Genomic DNA, 27,558 nt, shown 5'->3' on the forward strand with positions numbered 1-27,558 from the left:
CTACACCGCTGTGTCGGCTTGTCATTGATCTAGCATCGTCCGACGCATTTTATCCAGTCGATGCCATTTTCTTCGATAAATTCATTCAGAAACTGAAATACGTGCTCTCCTGTAGTTCCTGTTGGTAGCGGCTTTCAGAACAGAAAGTCCTCATTGGGCATATCTAATGTAAACGAGGAAATTGGCCAAATCGACTACAGACTCATCTAATTGCAGTAAAAAGCATCCACTCATCTTAACAAGCTCTATCAGCGTAATTTTGATATCATCCCCCATATCAATAATGAGTGACTGTGTCTTTCAGAGGGGGCAGCAGGTCGAGCTTTTTCTCCACACATAATACATGTCAGCTGTTTTGCCAACGGTAAATAAGGTTCTTCAAAAATAGTGTGGGGCTTTTCCCCGTTTCCATTTCAGGAGTCCGTCTCAGAAGTTAAAAGAAGTTTTTATTTCATGCGCATGGCAGCGAAACACAGAGACGCTCTGTGTATTTTTCTCAAATTAACCTAGAACAGTTCTTAAATATTTTTCTGTTATCTATCCTGTGCTCACAAGATTGCCAGCGTTCGTAGCACACATTTCTATGCATTCCTGTGTTTCCAACATTGGCATTGTTCCAAAATGACGCACATTCTCCTACCTCCCTAGTTGCTGGAGATAGGTTTTTTTAAATACAATTGGTCACTTACATTCATAGCACGCATTTCTATACTGTGGTATAGAATTACATTGTAGCTGTTGTGTTCACTCAAATATTAGCGCACGCTGTATCGTAGTATGTAGGCTGCGTATTCGACACGTATTAAAATAGAAAATATGAAACCCGTCCCGATTTTTCAGTGCACACAACAAAGTTCCAGGGTCATATGGTGTACCCCCTGGCGGCGCTCCATGTACCACGAGTGGAACGCGTACCATAGTTTGAGAACCACTGCTTTATACAATCATTGTAAAAAAATACCAATCGATGGGCAAATCCAAGTGTTATAATTGTAATCATAGCCGGCCCAGGGACGCCAAATATGTAATGTTGCCATAGCCAAAATGTAAATGTAGTGGCTCTCTGAAGGCACCAGTTCTGTAGGGTTTGGGCATTTACTGAGACAATTATTAATTGTAGCAGTAAATCACAAAGTTGATTCTTTTGATGGCTTTAGAATCCAACCATGCGACATAACTCAAACAACGCACACACACACAGGTACTAATACACGAAGATACATTTATTAATACATAGAATATGCATGTAAAACTAACAGATCTTATCGAGAAGGTTATCAGAATACAAAAGGTATGTATATTCAGTCAGTTACAAAGGGTTACACATATCAAGAGGACATATGTTCAGTATATCATTCATTTAGACCGTTTCGTAAATTAACTTGGTTATAACTTCTACATTAGATACTCAAAACAAGTATATAACTCTTAGGAATTAAATTGATATCAACTGGTTGGGATAAAAATTGAATTCTCAAGCTGTAATGCATTGAAGTTGAATACTCAACAAATCTCTGGGGATTCAGATCTCCTGCGGGCACAAAGAAACAGTTGCAGGCTGTTGCTGTCCAATCCGCGCTCTCTGGCTCGGTGCCAGGCTGTGCTGTGCGGTTTGCGACGGTGCGCTGCTGATGCTCACTGACCGGCTAGCTAGTGTTGGCTTTAACTTGCAAAGTTTCTGCACAGGAGAAAAGATGACTGTGGGTCCCAGCAGGTCAGGAAGAGGACCGGTTTGTTCCTGATGAAGAGCTAGTTCTGAATAGTGATTCAGCTGTCCACAGTTCCGACCTGTTCACGAGGCCTGCTGCTGGTGCTAACCTCGGGTGGATCCTCTGGTTACTCTCTGACAACCTCCGCTCTAGACTCTTAGAACAAAGGAAAGTTCTGGTACTCGGACACACTGGCCGTTCCGTGGTTGTCCAGGGTGAGTCTCAGGATGGTCAGGAGGCGCGCTGCGAGAATGTCCTGCCCTTGGGAGCCTTCTGCTCCTGGGCCGTCCTGCCCTGGAATTCTCCTTTGAATTCCCTTTAGAATAGTCCACAGAATTCTCCTGAATCTTACTGAGTCTCTCAGGCTCTCTGTGTTGCCTGTTTTTACCTGGAGGAACTTCAGCTCGTTGATCGGCTGAAAGTTCCATGGGCATCAGAGTCCCACGTGGGTTACTCGGCCCTACCAGTCCCTGATTGGTTGATCAAGGTGAGATATGAGTCACTTACTCCTGACACTTAGGAATGCAGTCCAGATGTCCATCTGGCACTCCCTAGAGAGATAGGCGCCAATGGATGACCATTGATCATGATAGCCAGGCTTAGCTAAGTGCATCCCCCTTTGGGAGCTGTCCTTTATCAAAGGAACCTTAAATCAGCCTGCATGAATAGTTTCTCTGTGGCTGCACCACAGAGATGAACAGAGAGATGAGGCCTAATTTGGGAAAGCTCAGAAACACTTAATTCTTTCTTATTAATAAGCCTCGCCGCTACATAATCTAGGCTTGGAGTGCCTAGTTTCAAGGACTACAAAGCACTACTTCTAGGGACTGATGGTAACCAGACTGCATCATGTTGGGACTACGTTTGGTGCCTTTAATGTAGACCTGTCCGGGTGTGATAACATTACCACAACATCCACATGCTGCTAGTGCAACAATGCTTGTCTTGTGGAATGAAAATGAAATAATTTTGTGGTGGATGATGGTTTTTACCGAGTTGAACCCCACTGATCGTTTGTGAAGTTGAGTTTGATGTGTTATCTAGGGCAGAGTGACCAGTAGTAAACAAGCATAACCTTGTCAAATCTCAATACAAGGAGTGGGCAGAGACTACAGGCAGTATCTACAACATGGTTAAAAGTGCATGCATCACAGCTGTACAGCTTGTATTTCTTCCAGTAGTGGCTACACATCACTAGGGTGTGATTTTCACAGTAGAGAACCACTTTTTCATATTATGTAAAACAATATATTCACATGTTACATTTGTTCAGTAAAATGTCACTTGCTATAAAATGCGTGTTTCCTGTTAATACCTTGGTGGATTTTGTTGTAGTTATAAGTGTAGGTTCTTTTGAAGTTCAGTATACACTGGTCAATTTCCATTATCATTTAAAAGTCTACAATTAAAACTTGAGACATGTTAATTCATCCTTTACTGTTATTTGATGGTACTATTTAAAAAATATATTATTTTACATTCAATGCAATGTTCATTTTAATCTGTTATTCCAATTCTTTATGCTCCTTTTCTTTAAAGGGCTTTTTTGTTTAATCATTTTTGAATAGTGATTTATTTCTCCTAATATTTTTTAATTGCTTTATTAAACAATTTGGGCTGCTGCTTTCTATTCTTTAATTTACTTACTTGGTCATATCTGCCTCTAATGATTTTTCCCTGATCTATTTGAGGAAGAATCTTCCATGATTTTTCACCTCTTAATGTCCCTGTTGTGTAGTGCTACACCTCCACTTCCATCTTTCCTGACTCTCTGAAAGACTGTATCTGGTAATGATGTATTTTTCACCATAGCTCTCATAATCACATGCTATCGCAGAAGGTTTCTTGTATGTTATTCTTAATGCACCTGACATTTATATATGAGCACTCTATTACCTGCATATAGCAGCATATAATAAATCTCCAGAACAGGTACTGTAAAAGTTTGAAAGGTCAAGAGAGAAAAGAGGTATTGGAGGCTAAAATTAATTTTAAAAAAAGGTTCTGGCAGTATTACAACAGCAAAAATACATTAGAAATTGAACATAATAGGAACAATAATTAAAAAAGAGAGGACTATGAAAGGGAAATGACTGATTTATTAAATGAGTATTTTTCCCAGGTGTTTACCAAGGAAGAAGTCAACAACATGCCTCAGGCTGAGCAAGGACAAAAACATTTTAGCATAGAAAAGGGAGTTCCAGCTACCAGAAGCACTTAAAATAAAGAAATCTCTAAGGCCTGGTGGTGATTTGTACCCATTGTACAAGGGGAAGTGTAATACTATACATAGACCATTAACAATATGCTACATGTTGTCGTTCAAATCAGCATTAATGCCTATTGATTGGAAAGTTGCTAATGTACTGTAGGTAGTTCCCATCCATAAAAAGGGTAACAAAAATTAACCAGATTTTTATAGTCAAGTCTTATCCTATTACTTTTAAGGTGATGGGTCTGATAATTACAATTAAATTTGAAATATAATTGAGTTTAATTCTTTGTCTTTTGAGGTAGTCTAGCAGTGACCAGCAGAGTTCTGACTCGGAGGATCTCCTCTTTGTCACAGCAGTTAAATCGACATTATATTTACTTAAAGGATATAGTTAATTCTACTACTGAAATAATGTACTGTATAGACAATATATGTCAAATTATGACATAAAACAACATTACCAGTTTTCTAATTGCAGTTTGTACACAGTAATTATTAATTATTGTAACAGTGTGTAGTGCTAATGTAAATGTAGTGGCTCTCTGAAGGCACCAGTTCTGTAGGGTTTGGGCATTTACTGAGACAATTATTAATTGTAGCAGTAAATCACAAAGTTGATTCTTTTGATGGCTTTAGAATCCAACCATGCGACATAACTCAAACAACGCACACACACACAGGTACTAATACACGAAGATACATTTATTAATACATAGAATATGCATGTAAAACTAACAGATCTTATCGAGAAGGTTATCAGAATACAAAAGGTATGTATATTCAGTCAGTTACAAAGGGTTACACATATCAAGAGGACATATGTTCAGTATATCATTCATTTAGACCGTTTCGTAAATTAACTTGGTTATAACTTCTACATTAGATACTCAAAACAAGTATATAACTCTTAGGAATTAAATTGATATCAACTGGTTGGGATAAAAATTGTATTCTCAAGCTGTAATGCATTGAAGTTGAATACTCAACAAATCTCTGGGGATTCAGATCTCTATCTTTCTATTCACCTCTTTCTCATAAGCCAAAAATAAACAGAAAAAACATCATTTTAACCACTCCATTGATAATGTGATGAAGAAAAGCCAACATTCTAAAAACTATTTTGAGGTTTTAATTATGTGGTCTGGATTTTAATAACTGAATTATGATATTTTTTTACATGCATACCTAACTTCATCTGAAAGCACACCAGGGTGAAGTAGCATGGTAAAGTAGTTAGGAAATGTAAGTCTTCACTGAGCAACCTGGCACTGTTACAGAGTAGTGGGGTAGACTGCCCTGTCATTCTTCACGGCTGAAACGTGTTTTCTTTCTTCTCTTTTCAGCATGGAATAAACCTATTACTTGTTCAAGAGACACGGTAGTTACTTTGCATTGTTTAAGAGTGCTATTGCAGTGGAAGTGAAAGATTTCCTGAGTCTGATGGTTTTACACCTGGGGGCACAGAGGCATCTTCCAAATGGGAGAAGTGTGAATTTGCAATGGAGGGGGTGCGAGACATACTTCATGATGCTTTTGGCTTTCTTAGTCACCCAGTGTTTATAAAGGATACTTACAGATGCAGCCATTCAAAATGGGTGAGGTATTTCACGGCATACCGCAACACGCCCACCGGTGTATCACGCGGTATCACGTGTGTCACGTGACTAGCTATCCGGCGTCGCCTTGTAAAACCGCCAGGGGGAGCTTAACCTCTCATGTACAGCTTTCGAGCCTTTAATTTTGAACTGTGTATTACAGCATGTTAATCATCAGTCATTCAAATGTTGGTATATTTTATGAAAGCAAGATTGCTCAGTTGGACAAAAGTACACAACCTACCTTTATCAGAAATATTTATGCATCAAAGCCTTTACTGAAGATATTACTAATAGTATTAATAATGGATGACTTTGGACAAGCTGTATACTCAAAGTATAATTTCTTTAGCACATTTGTACAAGCACTTGGAATCTTTCCAAGCCATACTTTGTCAGGCTTTTGTTTTACTTCAACGGGCATAAAAACTTCCTTGCTTTTAACAGGGCGTTTCATAATTTCTAACTACAAAAATGATTTAAAATGCGACACCTATCATGAAAAGAAAAAAATACACACCAGTATTCCATTTCTCCCTAAACATTGTAAGCTTTGAAGTCTTTAACTAACGTGATACCGGAGTCAACAAGCATACTTTTAGAATTTGATTAAAAGGGAATATAATATGGAATCGCGTATCTCAAGAATTTAATAACGGTATGATTATATCCGTGTACTGCGGCAGGGCTGTTTCGCCTGCCTGCTTATGCGAGCTGTCTTGTAGCCTACTGGTCTATGTGCGTGACTACCAACTGGCAGGTTGTGTGTTCGAATCCAGCTGGTGCTGGACCTTTCAGTTTTATTTATTTATTTTTTAATCGCGTAACATAAACATATTACCGTATGCAAACTGTACTGTATACAATATGTATATGTATATTTAATGTCTTAACTGTGCCCGTTTAAGTATTGAATATTCATATCTAATTTTACCACTGAAGGGAAATCTTAACATAAACATACAGTATATGGCTGGTCTCGGTACTTTAAAGAAAAAAATACACACCAGTATTCCATTTCTCCCTAAACATTGTAAGCTTCAAATGAAACCACTAAATAAAGACATAAATATAGAAATCTTAAGATTTGTTTTATTTAATGTTGGTAGCAGGATGAACTGTCAGAGTGTATATTTTGTCGCAAAGTTGCTACAAGATGTTAACAGTGAAAAAGGTATTTAGAAATGAGTTATTTCAAGATGAAAAAGAAAACATACACGAAACATGGTTTCATTACGACCAGAATCGGTCTTGAGATATTTTTAACTTGATTTACAGTATTTGAGAGGTATGTCTTAACACCGATACTACAGTGCTTAAGTACTGCTCACGTATATGTTTCTAGGTTTATATTATGCATTTCATACGGTCAAATTACTTTTGAGCAACTAATAAGAAGCGCTAAACGGTATGCCTTTTAGTTTCGTTTTGTGCTGGAACCCGTGGATTGATTAGAGATATCAAGTACATGTCATTTTTTAAATGTTGTAGTTCGTCTTGAAAAAATGTTACGAGTACATCATCTATCAACAATTAGGTTCTGTTTCCATATTGCGGATTTTGGTTAGGTACAGTATTATCAAATCCAGTGGCGCTGTGTGTTACTTTACTGAGTCCCAATCTGTGATTGAAACCTGTAAAACCGGTTTAATTCGTCACAGCCAGCACTCTTCAGGTGTGAGGGTCTTCTGCTCAGAATGAAACGCTAAAATGTTTGTGTATATTCTAATGGTAGTGGGGGCAGGGTGTGTGGGAACAGGTTTGTTCTTCACACCTGAAACATTTTCTCTGAAAGGATTTTCTTCGCAGTTAACCGATCTTGTAACAGCATGTTACAGTTTACTATTATTAACCATATTAATTTTAAGTGCTTAATGTAAAATCTTGTAAAAATATATTTTCATTGTTCAAATATACGTTAATATACATTAAGTCTGACTATCATATAATAAGTTAAATACAAAACTAAAGAAAAAATAGGGTTAAATATAATTCAAAATATTTTGCTAACAATGTTAACTGTTTATGAATAAAATGTATTAACTAAGGAGTAGGATGGCACAGTTGTTAGTATGTTTTTTGTTTTGTTTCTTTTTCATAAATACAACAGTAGTACCTGATGTCTCAGTGGCTTTCAAAATTAAATTATGCATGCAAACCTGTGAACTAGAAAGATAACTAAGATTTTAATACTAATTAAATGACCGCGGGCACTTCACTCAGAGTAGAACAGACTAACCTTCTAATGAAAGACGGTCCACCCCCCACGGACAGGAAAAGTGCCCACAGGCACTTAAACTTAATATGGTCAGTAACGGTAAACAGTAACATGGTAAGAAGGAGCACGTACAAACGTTTTCGAAATAACCACATGTAAGACTCTGATCCTAAAAATGGGATTTCTATATGTCTTTATTTAGTGTTTACATTAGTGACAAAGGCTAAACTTTTAGCTTCAGTAACGTGTACATATCTCCCCTTTTTATAAAACGACTTGGTTGAAAACTGTTCCAGAGCCACTGTTGTTTCATCAGTGAAAAGTACATCATGAAATGCCTCTCCCTGTTCAATCCACTGGAAAAAAGAAAAGGAGCATAAAGCTTCTGATGGTCATAAACGATATTCATTTAGGAGCAGCATCAGAGGTATGTTTTTAACTGCACTGCATTGGAGAGAATACCATAGTGTATAAATACAGTACTTACTAGTTAAAGGCTAGGCTCCCGACTACGGCGAAAGGAACCCTTCTTTCATTAGAAGACAATGAACATATTTTAGCCCTGAATGAATTAATAGCAAACATGGTTTACATAAAAGACATTTTTCCAAGAAAGTTTAGCCTTTGTCACTAATGAAACCACTAAATAAAGACATAAATAGAAAAATCTTAAGATTTTTAAAATACATGACTTTGCTAAAATTTATTTGAAAATAAAAACAATTACAACCGCCAGGGGAGAGAGAGAACAGGGGAGGGATGTTGGTTTTGCATAAGGGGCGGGGCTATGTTTGGGTATGTTTGGGAATGTGTAGTTACATGTTCTGGCTGTTTGTGAATTATCGTTGTTGAGTATGGAGTGTTGAAGTATTGATTTTGTGTAATGCTTTATGTTGAAAGTTGAGGTGGATTTTGTTTATGATAAACAGGATAAACTGGGATGGGAGGAAGGTTTGGTTTTGCATAAGGGGCGGGATTATGATAATTGGAGGACTTGTTATCTATGTTTTTGGTTGGTATTATGTTTATATGGTTGTTTTTGTTGGTTGGTTGTTATTATGGTAATTAATAATACGATCTATAGTTGAAATCTGAGCCTAAATAAAAAGAAAAAGCAAGTGATTAGGTTTATGAGCAATCTAATTACTTATTCGTTTAAAAAGCTATATAAAATAAAGTTTATTATTAATTTGCTGGACAGAGCGGTGAACATTATTATGCATAAGACAAAGATAACGATCCTGATCAGTTTAGAAATCTGTGTACGCTGTAAGGTTTTTACTTCTTAAACTTTTAAAATACACGTTTAGAATTGAAAGAAATCCTCTTCCTGGTATAGCAAACCAGCACGTCTTTTTTCTCCAATCAGAGGGGTGTCAGACGGTGTCAGCCAATCACCATTCTGCGTTGGGTAGCAACGGGTGACTGTTCTCAGGCGGAACATGTAAACAGCTTAATGTTCGTTTTAAATATTTTTTTTAATTAAAATTCATTCTTTACAGCAATCGCATATTTGGGTACCGTTTCATAAAACTTTCATGCTTAAAATGTTTAGGGAGAAATGGAAGACTGGTGTGTATTTTTTCTTTAAACTACCAAGACCAGCCATACACAGTACAGTTTACATACATACAGTAATGTTTTAAATTAATATCGTTTATGACCTTCAGATGCGTTATGCTCCTCTTCTTTTTATGCTCAGCTACTAAAATTTCCCTTTAGTGGTAAAATCCATATAAATATTCAAAACTAAGCGGATTAAAATGTGCACAGTAAAGACATTAAATGATTAAATCTTTGCACTACCAACCAATGGACCACGAGTGCCCCTGTCGGTCATTTTGGCCAGCCAATCACTTGCCCTGCGGTACCCTCCGGTGCCCCGCGGTGGCTTGTGGGTAGGTTACCGTACCGCAGGTTTTTACCGCGCATTTTGAATGGCTGCATCTGTAAGTTGATTTGATTATTATGTTGCCAAACCAAAAAATGGAGCAGTATGTTAAGACACTTTCAATGAATGATTTGTGGGAAAGTGTAAGAATAGTTTTATCTACCTTAAAGTAGCTGAGTTTCCTAAGAAAGAAGAGGCTCTGTTGATAGATAGTGTCACAATATTTGTCCCATTTTAGGCTTTTTCAATGACCAGTCCCAAGTGCTGGTAATGAGGACTTCCCTTCACCACCAATATACAGCATTCATCTGGATGATGCGATGGCAGCCATAGTGTGCCAGTACACTCACCACACTGGGGATTATTAGGAGGCCATGACTGGTAAAGGCTAATGGGAAATTTGGCCAGGAAAATTACACCCCTACTCTTTTCGAGAAACGCCCTGGGATTTTTAATGACCAGAGAGTCAGAACCTCAGTTTTACGTCTCATCCGAAGGACAATACCATTTTACAGTATAGTGTCCCCGTCACTATACCGGGGCATTTGAACCCACATACACTGCAGGGTGAGCACCCCTGCTGGCCCCTCTAACACCTCTTCCAGCAGCAACCTTAGTTTTTCCCAAGAGGTCTCTCATTCAGGTACTGACCAGGCTCACACTTAGCTTAGCTTCAGTGGGTTGCCAGCTGTGAGTTGCTGGGTGATATGGCTGCTGGCTTAAATGGTTAGTACAGAACTGGAAAAGGACTTAAGAATTCAAAAATGTAAACATTGCTTTTGTTTCAGTATTCTGTAACTCAACATCTAATTTACATCGCAAATGATTTATTTTGTTGTTTGTAAATGAACATATTGGAGGCATTTAAAAATATCACAAGCACTATTTTGAAACTTTGATGATTATTGTGTAGTTCTCTGAATTGTTTAACATCACTTGCAGTTTTAATTCTCTAAACAGCTGTTTTTATTAAAACCACGCATAGCATTAGACCGTTACAGCAGTTTAAACAATAACATGTAAAATAGCAGAAAGATTCCTTTGTTTTATATCCCTACGGCCAAACTATCAAGTTGTCTACTTCTGTCACAATATCTGCTTGAGGACAAATCCTTTCTACTAAATGTAAATTTCCTTTTCTGACTTTTTCACATTTTTTTAGATTAAAAAAAAATATTTCCTTACAGTTCCACCTTAAATTAACTCCATATTCAATCATCTCAGTCAATACATACTGGGGTGGCACAATTCCACAGTGGTAAGTATTGCTGTCTCATTACACTAGGGCCATTAGTTCAGTTCCAGGTCTGCTGGAACTGAACCTTTATTTTATTTAATTTGCATGGAGTTTTCATCTTTTGCCCGTGTTTGCAAGGGTTTCCACTGGATGCTCCAGTCTCCTCCCACCATCCAGAAATACTGCACCTTGCCTTGTGTCTGTGGCTTCTAGAGACGGGCTTCCGCTCTCTTGCAACCCTGAATTGGATGTAATGGGTAGAAAATTGATACATGGATGGTTAGTACATACTAGGCAAGTCCTTTCTAATTGTTCAAAAGCAATTTCTTCATTAGGTAAAGTTTGCAAATGCATTAACAAATATGTTATAGAGTGCATCATCAGAAGGAAGTTCCCACTTCCCTTTTTTGAGCAAATTTCACTTTTATGTGCCTTACTCCTTCAGTTCAGAAACAGTGCTAGAGATATTTATCATCTTTATATTGACAGACCCCAGAAACTGGTTTGAAGGATTTTTCCTTCTTGGTGTAATTTTATTTCCACAATGGGTTATTACCTTCTATGGTGTAACCTTTACATTGTATTGGTGACAGAAACAATGTTATGCTGGTATATCTGACATGGATATACTCCAGAGAAATGTCAAAATTGAAGCTGTGCACTTGGAAATGAAAAGCATATCAGATAGTTCAAACTAGATAGAATTTATTCTGTCTGTGTGCTGTTTCATTCCATGATACTGGAAGAAAAAAAAGTTTGGGTTAGTCATGAGAACTAATAAAAAAATATGGAAGACAGTTTTTTTTCAGTGTAAGATAAACGTGTATACATTTCTTATTTATCACTACAGTAAGGTTTAACATACTGTATTAGACTAATTGCATGTGTACAAATTTGTTGTGCAAAAATAATTGCAGTATGTCATTTGACTGAAAAGCTCTTAAACTTTTTATTTTTCAGTAAAAGTCAGAACAATCCTTTGGGAGTGAATAGGATATTCTTGGTATTAGGCCAAATTACAACTTTAAGGTACATTGTTTTGATATGGCTATGAAAGGTTGAAGTGAACGGGCTAATTATAAATTTTACATTTATTTATTGGGAAGAAGTTAACAATCCCTAGCTTTTGTAGTCTTATATATGGATTCATCTGACAGTTTCATGGAAAAGCATTTGATATATGAAAAATTAGCTAGGTTTTCTGTTCAATTTAAGTTTTGCTTGTAACTATTGTCTAGTGAGAAAATGAAAGTAATGCGGTATATGCTTTTGATCAGTACCTAATTTTTATCGCAAATCTAAATGACTTTTACAAAAAAATACAGTAAATATATAATCAGTAAAGAAACACTTGGATGTCGGAATAGTAGGGAGGTGTTAAGCCTAGCAAAAAGTTTTCTATTTTTTTTTCCGGAAATAGTACCTAATGCACAATCATTCATCATAATTGTTTTGGGATCCCGTTAATTGGAGATATATCCTATATTTTATTGTTTTTAATTAATTTCATAATGTGGAGAAGAAATTGGTTACCTTCATATCTGGTTGAGTACTTTTCATGATATAAAATATTTGTTAAAAAAATTGAATATGAAAGATTTGAAAGGCTTTTTTGGAGTACATGCTGAAGTGCTTTGCTTGCTGAAATGAGTTGTGCCAGGGACAAGCTTCCTGGAAACGTGTTGAAGTAGGCACTTTATTATAGTGCCTGTCGAGTTTGTTGAGTTTCGCACATGTACTCTTCATATTCAAGAGATTTCAAAGCTTTGAGTTTTTTTTCTTAGCAATATCAAAACAACTCCAGGAATGTATAGTATTTACATAAAAATGATTAATAGTTGCATCTTTGTACCATACGTAATAAAAGACACCAGTGCTACACTCTTTTGTTGCACTGGTGTGATGATAAAAAATCTCTGTACACAGTGGTTCTAGATTGATAAGATTAGTACGTAATATGTGTCATGGATATTTAAAAAAGAAAAATCTAAAACAAATCTATAGTTATGATGTACTGTTTAATATAAATGCATAAAATGTTAAAATTAATGGTTAATAGTAAAATGTAGGTAGTGCTAATTGTTAGAAATCAACAAGTTTACCTTGTTAGACCTCAGTTTCTTGCATCCTTTCTTCATTAGAAAAATGCTTATTAAACCTATATAACACAACTAAATGGGATAATTTATTTTACTCTTTTTCTCTTGCCATTAAATTAGAAACCACACTTAAAATTATTTTTAAAGGAAGGGATTTAAAGACATAAAAAACCTTATGAAATGCAGGAAGCTGCATCATACTATGTCATACAGCAAGGTCATTTTGTGTTGTAATTGATGAGTGAGGCAAGTTTATACTATTTTATCAGACGATGTTCCATTGACTTTACAAAACAAGAGTTCAGAACCTTTATTCTCTTAATGTAATAAGTAGTCTAAAAATACACTTCTTAATGAAGCCATAACCATTGACTATATGATCAAATATGTGATAGATGGAGTGAACTTGAAGAAGCACAATTATGGTGTTTTGCCAGTACAGGGATAAAAATGATTTGCTGAAGTCCTGAGTTATTGTATCTTAGCTGTTGACATACTGTATGTCGATGATTTACTCTTATTTTACATATCATTCAATGTATTCAACCTATATTTACATATTCTAACATAATTTAAAAATGTGGAAGGGACAACATATGACAACCTCCTACATCTGTGGAATTTATTTGATACGATTTATTTGCAGAACCAGTTGTCTATTTTATATTTCATTACCCTGTCTAATACACAGAGGTCAGTACACTGCAGCAGAAATTTGTCATGCAGCACCGCTTCTGAGAAAATGGCCCGAGAGTATTCTTGTCTGTACAAGCCACTGAGTGCTAGCTTTATTACATAAAGTTTTTCATGGAAATGCCAGGTCCCATACCATCTGTCTAGTAAAATCAGCTTTACTGTAGACTGGCACTATTAAAACACTACAGAGGGAGCTTCAATTTTTTATTTTAACATGTAACTATATAGAAAACCACTTTTGACCTAAAATGACCAATGAATACATTATTTCTGAACAATAGAGAGACTGAAAAACTGCTTTTGGTAAATGATATAAATGACTTGTTACTTTTATGAAAAGTTTTTTTTTTAAATTCAGAATTAATACTCAACATAGCAAAACACTTTTAAAGTTCGTATAAATTAAGATTTCAACTGCATTGTCGAATGAAGATTAGCTGCTTTCCCATGGTATTAAGCCATCTGCTGCTGCTATCGATAGGAAATTGTTATACAGTACATAGCCCAGGTCAGCAATTATTAACCAACTCATATGAAATATTTGGGTTAATCAGGAGGATTCTAATACTAGGCCACTGCCTACCACAATAGAACCACAGGGCACATTGGGACCCTCAATTGCATCTTTGTCTTATGTTATGTCTCTTAGACTGTACAGGTATAGTACAAGAAATAAAATGCAGATCTTTATGTCACCGTGTCTTACACAAGGTGAAAAAGATAGATGTAGAATCATTTTTTGACAGAGTTAGTTCCTTTTATTTATTGCATTTACAGTGTAGTGTGGATTGTGGTAGATTCCCCAAAGGCAGTTCCTATAATAGAAAAGGCCTGGAACCACTTGCCCAGAACAGGCATGATTTATCTCTTAGAAATGGGTGGGATTAAGTTCTGTTGGTGTCCAGTGTTTCTTCAGCTGCTGAATTAAGTACAGAAAACTTGTATTGTTGAAATGTAAATGTTTGATAAAAGTTATCCATTTGTCAAACCGTGAATGAATTAGTTATTTAGTTTATACTTGTGAATGACAGTATTTGACACATTGCTGTTTACCTTATGCTTATTGAATCATTCAGATTTCTAGTACTTTCTCATAATAATAAATTTTTCCCATCTTTGACTAAGAGTCAAAAACGTACGGAAATAAGTTTAACTGCTAAGGAAATGTACAGTATACTAGAGTATTTCATGCTTGGTAGAGACACAACCACCTGGCATTATTGATTTGTAGCTTGACCTTTTAACCTTGCTAAAGGCAATGTGACAATCACATTGTTACCCTGTTAGGGCAGTCTAAGATGGACAGTGATCAGCTAATCTTCCACTAGAGGCTGCCAAAAGCCTTTGTAATTGGTACTGGATGGTAATTAGTAAATTCATTAGATTATTCATGGTGATTAATTTCACATTGTCACTTGGGGGGGGGGTCAATTAGTCGAATGTTTGGGAGAAGCCAGAGTATTTGCTTCAACATGGCTGGGTAACTTGTTCCAGCAAAACCCTCAGAGTCATAGTGTTAAAAAGTGCCTCTTGTTCTCCACCTCTCACTTGTATCTTCTGCTTCATTACTTATTGGAATTTTGTATTTTTTGCATTCTTCCTTTAGAATTAGTGATGATGGTAATCTCATGCTAATACCATGGAAGGAACAAAAACACAGAGAACGAGACTGGTGCGAGGAACCTAAATGCAGGTAATTTCTTTGTAATGGATTAATAGTGAATGTTGAAAGAAAGGTTGCTAACATTGTATTGTTTCTATTTTGTGGGAATAATTTGAGGCATTGGAACAGGGGACGGCAGCCATTATAGTCATTTATATTGATTCATAATAACAAAATAACAGTGTTATTGCAGCATGATTTTACTCTGTTGCTCAGATTCACGGTCTGTAGGCTCTTATTCTATGTGCTCTTTTAAGAGCTATCAGTGAATTGTGTCTCAATCTCTGTCTTCTGTTCTCCAATCTCGCACTTACAGTGTACACATGCAGACCTGGGCAGTAATAATGCTGTAAAATTATGTAACTCAATACAAGAAGTTCCAGTTGATATGCATCAAAAATATGTAACAGAATTTACTGTTATATTACTAGTACAAACCAAATAAGTTTCCACTGTATTTTATTTCACAATAATACAAGGGGTTTGAAAAGACAAAAATAAAGAAGAACTGCAAGCATTGATTTTTAGTAGCCAGGCCAGCATATTCCTCTTATTGTATTTGATCTTTGTGAAAGTGAAAAGGTCATACACAACAACATTTTTGATGGAGAACATATGTGTTCCATTGTAATCGTTACTGTATCTTCACTTTCTAAGGAATTAAAAGATATTGTGTGTGAATTTTAGGATAGATCAGAGGCCACAGACAAGGTCATTTCTTACTTACTGTGTGTCATAGTTATTGTGATTCTCATTATGGAAATTTAAGCTAATTTTTAATTTGACCAGAAGGATGTCAAACAACTTATATGGCTTCCAAATGATGTGATCAATCATCTTTATTTGGTTGTAGAATTCCATTAGGCTAATGAGTATTCAGGAACCTACAGCTTTCTAGTGGAGATATATGTTGCAACATATGCAAAGCTATGCATCTTAACCACACCAAAAATTTATATTACCTCACGTTGATTATAAATTTTAAACTAACAGCTTGTTTGGAACGGTTTAGACAGTGAACATGTCCTAGTCCTTGTTCTGTTTGCCCAGAGTGTTGTTAGTTCATCAAAAGTTGAAATTTAATACACTCATTAGAATGGAAAGAAAAACAAACAGTGTTTTTACATTACAAATACATAAACAAAGGAAACCAGTAGAAATACAGTCTACTGATATATGGATGCTACATTGTTTGAACCAGAATAGGAAATGTAAAAACTTTTTACAAAATGTCACTGCTCTTAGCTACGGTGAATTACGTCTGATTTTGTATTTGTGGAATGGTTAATGTGAATTTGTTATCTTCAGGCTTATTTTGGAACCAAATCCTCTTGATGATGCTGAATTTCTGTATGAAGAGCAGCCTGAACTACAAAAGTTCAGAAATGCTGAACCCTCAATGCTGCTACTTACCGACTGGTACCTAAATCGGGCTCAAGAAATTGAAAGTTTTTCTAGACAGGTGAGAAATAAGTATTGTATAACCTAATTTAACTTTATGAAAAAACATACATAAAATAGGCTATTAACCTTTGACATGAACAAAACAGAATGTTTGGATGGTTGAATATTTGTTTCCCATCTTGTCTATTCAGTTTAAAATCCTTTAATTCATAGAATTATCTGCACTTAAGAATTATAGTTAGACATGCATTATGTTTCTAAAAATCCATAGCTTTATTTAATTCTAAACATTATTGTAAATGTTTGTGTTCCGTGGTAAACAAAACTCTTGGGGTGCCTAAGCAGTTGTGAGCCTGGTCAGTACCTGGATGGGAGACCTCCTGGGAAAAACTAAGGTTGCTGCTGGAAGAGGTGTTAGTGGGGCCAGCAGGGGGTGCTCACCCTTTGGTCTATGTGGGTCCTAATGCCCCAGTATAGCGACAGAGACACTATACTGTAAACAGGCACCTTCCTTCGGATGAAACGTAAAACTGAGGTCCTGACTCTCTGTGGTCATTAAAAATCCCAGGGTGTTTCTCGAAAAGAGTAGGGGTGTAACCCCGGTGTCCTGGCCAAATTTCCCATTGGCCCTTACCAATCATGGCCTCCTAATAATCCCTATCTATGAATTGGCTTCATTACTCAGCTCTCCTCCCCACTGATAGCTGTGTGGTGTGTGGTGAGCGTTCTGGTGCACTCTGGCTGCCGTCGCATCATCCAGGTGGGTGCTGCACATTGGTGGTGGTGGAGGGGAGTCCCCATTACCTGTAAAGCGCTTAGAGTGGAGTGTCCAGAAAAGCGCTATATAAGTGTAAGCAATTATTATAATTATTATTATAAATATTTGAAAAGTCAATATAGCAGGAGATATACAGCTCTGATTGTGCAAGGACTTCAGGATTAAATTTGAGTTTAATCAAAAGCAATTAGTGTTTTTATGTATGGTGTGTACCAATTGTGAATTAAGAATTTAGCAGGAAACTATTAGTGATGACATAATGGTTCAAGCTGTTTTTTTTTTAATTAACAGGTATGGCACACCTGTAACAGTATCTTTAAATTAGGCCGGTGTCAAAAAAACAGATCTCTTTGAGCTCAAAATACACTTCTTCTATGAAAATTCCTCACTGTAAACCAAGTCAGTTAAGCTCCTTACCAGAATTACACAAGAGTAGTCTTTCTCTGCTCCATTCTCCCTCTGGCGCATAACTAAATTGAGAATTCCAGTGAGCGGAGGTTTAAAATGTCACCTGACCATTTGTCTTTGTCCGATTGGTTAGGTGACTGAGGATGGCATGTCATACCCATTGCTTTCTGGGGAATGTGGTCTGGTTAGAAGTCTCCATCATACTTTCTGATCCTTATAAATATGGTATATATATTCCAAATCATAATGTATATAAACCATAGCAAACTAAATCTAAAAGACTCAAGAATAATTTTTGAGGTGCTCTACCCTCCCTGTTCCAGACCTTAAGTGCATTGAAATTTTGTAGGGTAAACCTTAAAAGCAAATTAGAAAGAAAATTACTCTTACCATCACAACTGGGCAAGATGGGTAAAACTGAATGTACAACAGCAGGTGCCAATACACAGTTCATGTTGTGTAGTAAGGTTTCTGTCAATTTGATCGGAATATTGTAGTAACAAATTGTGAGGGAGCTTGCCATACAATTTATTATGGCAAATTATATAATCTGTTGGGTTTTAAAAATTACAGATTCATATTTGCTTTCTTATTTGTAGTTAATTGAGGGTACAAAAAAAAACCAAAAACATTTTGTCATGATGTTCTCATATTTTATTCATATCAGTATTTTCCTTAAATGTACATAATATCAGTGTGAATAAAACTGATTTGTACTAAAATGACAGTAGGGCAAAGACATTTTCTTCAGTGGTAATGTAAAAACTGGCAACATCTCAAGAAAAACAAGTGAAGACTAAAGCAGTTAGGAAAGATAATATCATTCCTGCCTGATTAAATGTATGTGCATTTACATCTGTATTCTTTGACAGAGCGCTTAACTTTTTCTGAGGAGAGCACGTGATGCACTGTTTGAGATCAATAAAAGTATCTCGGCTGATTACTTCATTGTTCAAGCTATTGCCTGCAGTATTTTCGTGCACTTATTTTAATGTGCATCACTGTTGAATCTTGTAGCTAGTAACAGATGCAATTCGGAGAATGAGAGCTATTGTAAAATACCATAACTTGCAAAGTTGGTGTTGAGAGCTTCACTCCGTACAAAGATAATTATTATACAAGCACGTCTAGGGCCTTATATGGATTAGTTTCATCTGTCTTCTTTTTCTAGGTGGATTGTGCCTTGTCCTTGGTGCGGCTGGGAAAAGAGAGAAACATTCCTGGCCTTGAGCTTCTCTGTGATGATTTGGTTACCTTAGAGACTCTGGTATATGAGACTGCATGTGACCTGACCTTGACGCTGAAGGATCTACAACAGATGAAAGACATTGACAAATTGAAGCTTTTAATGAAAACAGTATGTTCTATGATCCATGCTTTGAATTAATTTCAGCTAACTAATGTTTAGAAAACAATATAAATAACAGCTTAAATAAAGCACGATCTTATCCTCTTTAGTTAAGAAAAATACATGCATTTGTTATTTTTAGAGACTTGTTCAGTTTAAGGCTTATGTTTGCTTTGGCCCAATTAATTAATGGATCCCCTGGGTACAAAGACAAAAACAAATGTATGCATCTCTATATGTAACCTGCAACCTTAAAGCAGTGAAAATATCTTTAAAAACCTTAAAGGTGGGATTGAAAAGGTATTTTTTTTAAAAAGAACTAAATAAACTACCCCTCTTTAAATAATTTAACTCCCTGTACAATGTCTTAACAGAGACATGCTCTGAATGTATACTTTTCTTGAAACTATCATTTTCTTTAAGTATGATACCTGAGTCATTGAATCCAATTATAGATAAAAACTAAGACCAATTGTCTATTTATAAATCACCCTGTTTGTTACCTCCAGTCTTCCGAACAAAAGTATGTGAAGAATGCGTACCAATGGATGGTCCCTTTCCTCCATCGATGTGAAAACCAGAAAGCAGGCTCTGCCAACGAACTGCTGAAAGAGTTCTTAGTCTCTCTTTCTAGAGAAGACCTTACCTTTCCCTTGAAGATATTTCAACATTCTAAACCTGATGTAAGTTATCCTTTGTTGGTTTTGCTTTTTTAACAAGCTGTACAAATTATAAACAAGAACATAAAAAAAGTCTTAAAAATTGTTTGGTTCCAGTCTCATACAGGCTTTCTTGCATGCCCAGCACTCTTTTTTCCATCCTAACAAAAATATTTTCACACATTACTAATAAGCTTTATACTGTTGCAGTTCCCACCATGATTTTGCCTGAATAACAATTTATGGACCCCAGGGTTTTGATGAGCTCAGGACAGAAAACTACTAAAACACTCCATAACTCTTCAGCTAGAGCTGTTGGCTGTGTTTTGTATGTGTTTAAAAATATACATTTCAAATTTAAGGTTTGTGCGGAGCCCTTGGAAATTTGGCAATCTCTGACACACATAATGAATGCATAGCAAAGTAGTCATTTTCTTTTGGTGTAACAGTTTTATTCATATAGGAAATGACTGTTTACCTTATAGATTGTTTATAATTTTTTGGAACATTGGTCACAGTTGTAGCCGAAAATGCAGGAATGATCTGGGTTAATATAATTGAATTAGAAACCATTGTGCTGGACATGCGCTGTGCATTATGATGCACATTATTAGTTAACAGCCATGTCTGCTTCAAGTTAACTATAAATGTAACTTGGGTGCTTTGTAAGATGGGTACCATATAAGATACTTTTTAGAATTTAAAGTCATGGGAAGTTCAGACAGGTTTGGAGGATTGAACTCATAAATCGAGAGCTAGGTGTATCTGATACTTACAATGCGTAATAGACATGGGATACTTGCGTTACACAAATAATTAAGTAAATTACAAGAATTCAAGAATATTCAAGAACATAATTTAATAAATTCCTCTCAACATATTGAATGGATTTTCCCCTTACATTCTGTACATTTGGTCAGTTGTGATAGTTTCTAATTAAAATAAGAATATGCTTCATTCTTGTGTAAAAAATGAAACAACAATAGAACAAGGGAGTTTTTTTCACCACATTTTGACATATGTTGAATTATGTATCTCAGTATTCAAGACTTATCCTGAAAAATTTTATTAGTAGTATTTTGATCACTGAGTGACTGGACGCAATGGATTTGTAATATTAGAATTGTGGCTGCCACCAGGGAATTTCACACTTGGGCTATGATTCAGATATTATAGGTTTCCTTAAATCTAACTTGTACTTTAGTATTGCTACAGTGATGATAAAATGCACAAGTAATGGTAATGCTAGATCTCTAGATGTGCTGAATGTCTTCCTCTTAATTTGTTTTAATAAACTTTTCAGCATTTTTATATATCCTTCTACTATTTCATGAAAAGATCTACACTTTACAGTTTGTACCTTGCCTCACAGCCCCAAATTGCACCTCTGTTTCTTTGTGCAATTAGAGTGTTATTGGAAATCCCTTTTAAAAGGTTTTATTTTAATGAACGATATTGAAGAAGAGATAGTTCTATCAGCTGTGTAACACCGATGTAACTGCTGAGGCTCATTAAAAGGCTGTCAGTGGGTGACAAGTAAGTATTTTAAAAATATTTGTCAAACCAGGAATCTTTGTTGAAAACCTACATTTAATAAATGTAAACAAAAAATAAAACTGCTAAAAGGTAATGTTATTATAAGTGAAGTGGTTAGATATGTGATTTACAAGTAATGTTCGGAAGTGTTTCAAAACATTAACAATTAAGGTAAATACCATGTTTGTCCCACAAAGAAAAAAGAGAGTTTCACATATTTACACTAGTGCACAAAAGAGAACACACTCGAAAAGGACAGTGAAACCATCTTTTGTTTAGAAAAATATATAGTGCATGTTGGGGAATTGCATTTGCTGGAGACTTTGTTTTATATGAGATTTGATTTTCTTAGTAAATAACTTTAAAATATTTTTGTCTTAAAAGAACATGCATATAATCAGAATGCATTTATTATTTTTGTGTTGTTCAATCCTGTTTTAGAATTCTGTATTAATGTGGATACTTGAGTACCAAAAAAGGTCATTGTTCATTGATACATTGAAATATACATGATTGGTAAAAAAAAAACTTGGTTAATTGCCTCAGCTTTATAATCAGCATAAATTAAAAAATCATATTAGCACATTTTCTTAATAACCAAACTGAATGCACATAATGTCATATTGAAAATGTCCATGCTGATGCTAATTAATGATCATTGTTTGAAAATCCCTCCTATGACTTGTGGTCTTACCTAGATTATATATACCATTGTTATGCTTGAAGGTATGTTTAACTGTGAAGAATGAGGTGATATATTATGCACTCTTCTTTACAGTGCCAACAGAAAATTATTGGAGACCATGACCAGTTAATGTCAATAGCCCTCGAATGTGTTTATAGCTGTGAACGAGATGATCAGCTACCTCTCTGTTATGATGTCTTAGAATGCCTTCCACAGAGAGGCTATGGGTAAGTATATTAACCATTTCTAATATCTGTTTTGGATTCTTCCTCCTTACAAAGCTTTTCTGTATTTTAAAAGACAACCTTTCACCGCGCTTTCCAGAAAATGTGAGGGAAGGTGCAGCCCTTCTATATTATTGTAGTCGTTTTTAAACTTTTCTGATATACATCTACCTCTTTTTTGGTAATCAACTGTTAATAATATTAAATTTCCCCAAAATGAAAACAAAACCTGGAAAAACAATGAAACATTTCACCCCATCCTGCTTTTACTGGTATTCCCTTCCAGGTTTCCACTGTCCATCCATTCATTTTCTAAATGCTTTATACAATAAAGGGTTGCAGATTAACTTACCAGTATATTTTTGGACTGTGGGAGGAAAGCGGAGCACTTGGAGGAAACTGAGAAACATGAACATGAGGAGAATATATAAACTTCATCCAGATAGGACCCCGAAAATTGAACCTAGGACTCAAGTGCTATGAGGCAGCCTTCACAGCCTTCCTCTCTAACAACATTTGGAGCTTTATGTTTTAATGATTATATTAAGAATAAAAAGTGAGAACAAGGGTGTGCACAGTGAAGTAAACCTATTTACAAAACATCTACAGTACCTTGCCAAAACAGGCGTAAAAAGACTTGCTCATAGTGCCCCATCATTGGTGCTACACAAGGATTGCGGGCCAAATTTCACATTGTAGAACGTACATTTTTTAAATAAAACCGGGGTTGTTTAATTTGAACAAATGTTACCCTTGAAGATGGTACAATGGCACCCATAGACTACCCACTAGAGCTGCTGCCTCATAGCTCTTGGGTCCTGCATACTGTTCCAGTCTGGGGTGCCTTCTCTGTGGAATTTGGATGTTCTTCCTGTATCCACATAGCTTCTCTCCAGGAGCTTGAATGTCTTTGCACTTCCCAGTGAAATATTGACTAGGTTAACTAATATTTCTTAATTGTCCTTGTGGGTTTGTATTTGTGGTGTAGTTGTGTACTGGGCACCCTATGCTTCTAGGACAGGGTTCAAGTTGCATCAGGTCTGAAAAACAGTTTTCTGATTATGGATAAATGGATGGTCTGGGACATCAGATTGAACTATATTGAATTTTACATTTTGTGGTTAACTAAGCGGCAGATATGACAGTGCAACCAAGTGTTTTTTTACAAGCAGAAATACATAGAGAGTATGTATCAGAAAAAGAAGTCAGCCTTTTCTGTTGATTTCGTAGTAAGGCACAACTTATCGCAGTGATTTTATGATTGACCTATGCACCCTGAAGCTTTTGAAGAAAATGTTTTGTGGTTGCAAAGTTATTTTTTAACTGACACTTTAATTTGGTCAGGGACAGCAGCCACATTATAGCTCAAATGAAAGCTGTACATTGAAGTTTGATTATAAAAATAGCCCCCCGTTAAATTAGTGTGGGAGAAACATATTCCAGATGAACTTTCCAAAGGAAAAAAAAAAAAAGAAGATCAACAATTAATAAACACAATTAACCAGTATGAATAAGTTACTTGTTATAACCTATTGTTCATATTTTCTCTGTAATCCACTGCCACGGAATAATTCTTTTTGTCCTTATAGATCTGAAACAAACCTGACCAAAATACTCCATGACAAGGTGGATCACCTGGAGAAACACCTTAGGTATGTTATCAAAATGTAAATATGATCAAATTGTAAGAATTATTTGACGAAACGTATAAAAAAAGTCTGGCACTTTTTTCTTTCCGTTATCTAGTGAAGTCCTGTGTTACTTTAATCTGGTATTTAAGATGTATTCTTTGTTTTTGGATGACATTACTTGATTTATATAAACAGTTGCTTATTAGTGACCTGGAGGTGGTTTCTTCACATTTGTGGTTTTAAAGATAGTTTTACTCTTTATTTGTTGAAAACATGCAGATACTTTGAACTTTGGTTCAAAGTTATCTCTTAACAAGTTGAACCAGCTTGTTATTTGCTTAATAGGACTAATTTAACACTATGTCACCATATGTTGCTTCAATGAGACCTAGAACATGTACACAGCAGGTTACATTTAACATTTTTTTCTTATCATGCCTTCAGTGCAGCAAATAGTCTCATCTATGGATTAGGTGTTTGGATGCCAAGATTTCACATCACCTTGAATGTAATTATGAAAGGTATCACACCCACTAAACCACTTTTCTGTCTTTTACAAGTAGAGGTCAAATCACACTAATTCTTTGTTTGCATAACAAAGAACTTGTCGGTCGCCTTTAAACTGGAACTTGACCTTATAATGGCAATGATGTCAGTGTTGAATGTATTCAAATCCACTGGGCTAAGAGGTCTTGTTCCTTTATTTGCAATGAAACACCCTCAAACTGCATGTAAAGTACTGTTAAAACCATTTTTGATATGTTCATTAGTGTTTTTACACCTCTGAAGAGGCATCTGTCTTCCTCTATTTAAGGAAGGAGTAAACTGTAGTGCTTTCTGACTTAAGAAAGCTGCACATATGCCTGACACATCAGTGTAGGGTACAAACTTATTAAATATGTTGGTTTTATTCTAATTATTGCAGTTGTATGAAAATAATACATATAGAAACTGAGAGGTGGTGGCTTTTATTCAGCATGTTCCCTGGATAGCTCATATTTTTGAACATCTTTGAACAGCTGTTTCCTATTTAAAGATGTATTACATATATTGCAGATCTTGTAAATTGTGATAGCAATCAGATTTGCCCTAGGGTTCTGGTGCCTGTCTTTAAAAAAACTGGGTTTAGTTTCTTTTGACATTTAGGAAGCTGTGCAGTTGGGAAGAGTGCATATTGCCTGTACATAGTTAATCAAGTTTTTCATTTTTGGGAAATGTACGCAGTAAACCTGTAGAACTAAATGTATTGTTACAGCTAGATGGGAGGTGATCAACATCTAGCTATTGTCAACATTTGCAGTACATGGGAGCATCAAAGCAAGAAAGGTACTATGGTATTTTCTGTCATTGTAATGGTTCTGAGACACATTGAACAAATGAACTATCTGGTTTATCTTAGTTAAATTCTTGGTAAATCTAACAAACAGGATTAAAGACAGATGACAGGAGAGATGAAGAGAAAGAGAGGAAGACAGAGAGGAGAGAGAACAGACAGAAAGACCCTCCAGGCAGGAGGCCCTTGTTTGGATCATAGTTGTTTAAGTCATATTCTGTTTGGATTAGAAGGCAGAATTGTATCTCTTTTGTGCTTGTTAGGTGTTAAATAGGATTGGAATACTTGGCAGCAGTTTAGGGTTTTTCTAGGTGGCCAGGACATAGCCTCTGGGATGTCTAATAGTGTAACTTGTATGTTGTATTTTGGATTGTGTGTTCTTAGTGTGTGTTATTGCCATTATTAATAATTATTTGTTTAACCCCTTGTGCCTTATCTATTATTTTTGCCAAAGCCGTACCAGAAAACAATCAAGTGCTTCTGATTATACTGAACATTCAGGTATATTCTTGGGAATGTCTTTACAATTAGAAGGTTATGATTATTATTTTAATTATTGATTATCCCACTCACTCTATTTTCTGTATTTCTCTGTTTTCTTAATGCCCTATTTGTAACAGTATAAACCTATGAGATGGTGGGGCTGGGGTTGTCATTTGCAGTTCATATTCTGTTTAAGGCTTCAGAAAATATAAATAATGGCTATGGTTTGAGCGGTGGGGTTGTTTAACTGCAGGTGAACTTAATTGATCAAAATGGGTTTTCTGGAAAATTACTTTGCTTGATTTACATCAACACACAAAATACAGAATGAAAAGAAAAAAAAAACAGAAAAGGAGGAAGAAAGGGAGAGAACCTAGGGAGAAGATATAGAGAGAAGAATTAACAACTCCATCTCATCCTCTTCTTCTTACTTTGTGTAATGCAAGAGAACCTTGTTCTGTCTTTGGAGACCAGTTACTATCTATTTAGTTGAGCCTTATTTTATAGGGCCTGCTGTTCTATTCATTTTAGGTAGTTAAGATTTCCTATATTGTGGAATCCTCAGACTAAGAACATTCTCTCCTACATTGGTGATGCATTTTTAGAATAGAGAGACTGATTCGCATTCAGTTTGGGCATCTATATTGTAGGAAGGGAGATGTCTGTCATATTCCTTCATACAGATGCAGCCATTCAAAATGGGTGAGGTATTTCGCGGTATACCCCGGTGGGCATGTCGCATCAAAATGCAGTATCATGCAGTATCACGCGGTGTATCGCGTCATTTGACGTCATGCCGGAAAGTATCCGGAAACACCTTGTAAAACCGCCAGGAGGAGCCAATAAAGCTTAACCTCTCATGTACAGCATTTGAGCTTTTAAATTTAAACTGTGTATTACAGCATGTTAATCATCAGTCATTAAAAAATTGGTATATTTTATGAAAGCAAGATTGTTCAGTTGGACAAAAGTACACAACCTACCTTTATCAGAAATATTTATGCATCAAAGCCTTTACCGAAGATATTACTAATAGTATTAATAATGAATGACTTTGGACAAGCTGTAAACTCAAAGTATTACGCTGGTCCACATTCTTTCTAACCGTCATTTTAAACGAAAATACTTAGTTTTTTCTTTGACAAACACCACAGCATTTCGTGGATCTAACTAACGAGGACAGGACATTAGCTAGCCAATACGATAAAGGAATGACTATTTTTGCTAATTTCTTTAGCACATTTGTACAAGCACTTGCAATCTGTCCAAGCCCTACTTTGTCAGGCATCTTTTTTTGCTGCAACGGACATAAAAACTCCCTTGCTTTTAACAGAGCGTTTCATAATTTCTAACTAAGAAAATTATTTAAACTGCGACACTTATTCATTCAAAATATCACAAGGATCCTCAAGAGCACATCAAAGACTATTAAAAGATACTTGTATCAGATACATGAGAATCCAGGCTTTTTTATCAACGCTTTCTTTTCCGTATACCAGATATTATGGAGCCACTTCAGAAGGGTGTCAGCCAGTCAGATTCCAGGAATCGGTACTTTAAAGAAAAAATTAACACCGGTATTCCATTTCTCCCTAAACATTTTAAGCATTGAAGTCTTTAACTAACATGTGAAATAGTGTGTAAAAAAGTGGTAGTTTTAAGCTTTTCTGCTAATATAATATGGAATCGCGTATCTAAAGAAATTAATAACGATATGATTATACTCGTGTACTGTGACAGGGCTGT

At 35.8% G+C, this 27,558-nt stretch overlaps 1 protein-coding gene across 2 annotated transcripts in view; it reads left to right on the forward strand.

Annotated features, from left to right (window-relative positions):
* Window positions 1–27,558, forward strand: part of nbas (NBAS subunit of NRZ tethering complex) — a 270,219-nt gene that overhangs the window by 53,601 nt on the left and 189,060 nt on the right. For both annotated transcript variants that reach the window (XM_015351022.2, XM_015351032.2), the window contains exons 22-27: window positions 15,267–15,353; window positions 16,632–16,785; window positions 19,085–19,270; window positions 19,771–19,944; window positions 22,235–22,368; window positions 23,955–24,017. In XM_015351022.2, coding sequence (XP_015206508.2) covers window positions 15,267–15,353; window positions 16,632–16,785; window positions 19,085–19,270; window positions 19,771–19,944; window positions 22,235–22,368; window positions 23,955–24,017 — 798 coding nt within the window. The remainder of the gene's footprint in view (window positions 1–15,266; window positions 15,354–16,631; window positions 16,786–19,084; window positions 19,271–19,770; window positions 19,945–22,234; window positions 22,369–23,954; window positions 24,018–27,558) is intronic.

The sequence above is a fragment of the Lepisosteus oculatus genome, chromosome 2 (assembly GCF_040954835.1).
Source record: "Lepisosteus oculatus isolate fLepOcu1 chromosome 2, fLepOcu1.hap2, whole genome shotgun sequence".
Lineage (NCBI taxonomy): Eukaryota > Metazoa > Chordata > Actinopteri > Semionotiformes > Lepisosteidae > Lepisosteus > Lepisosteus oculatus.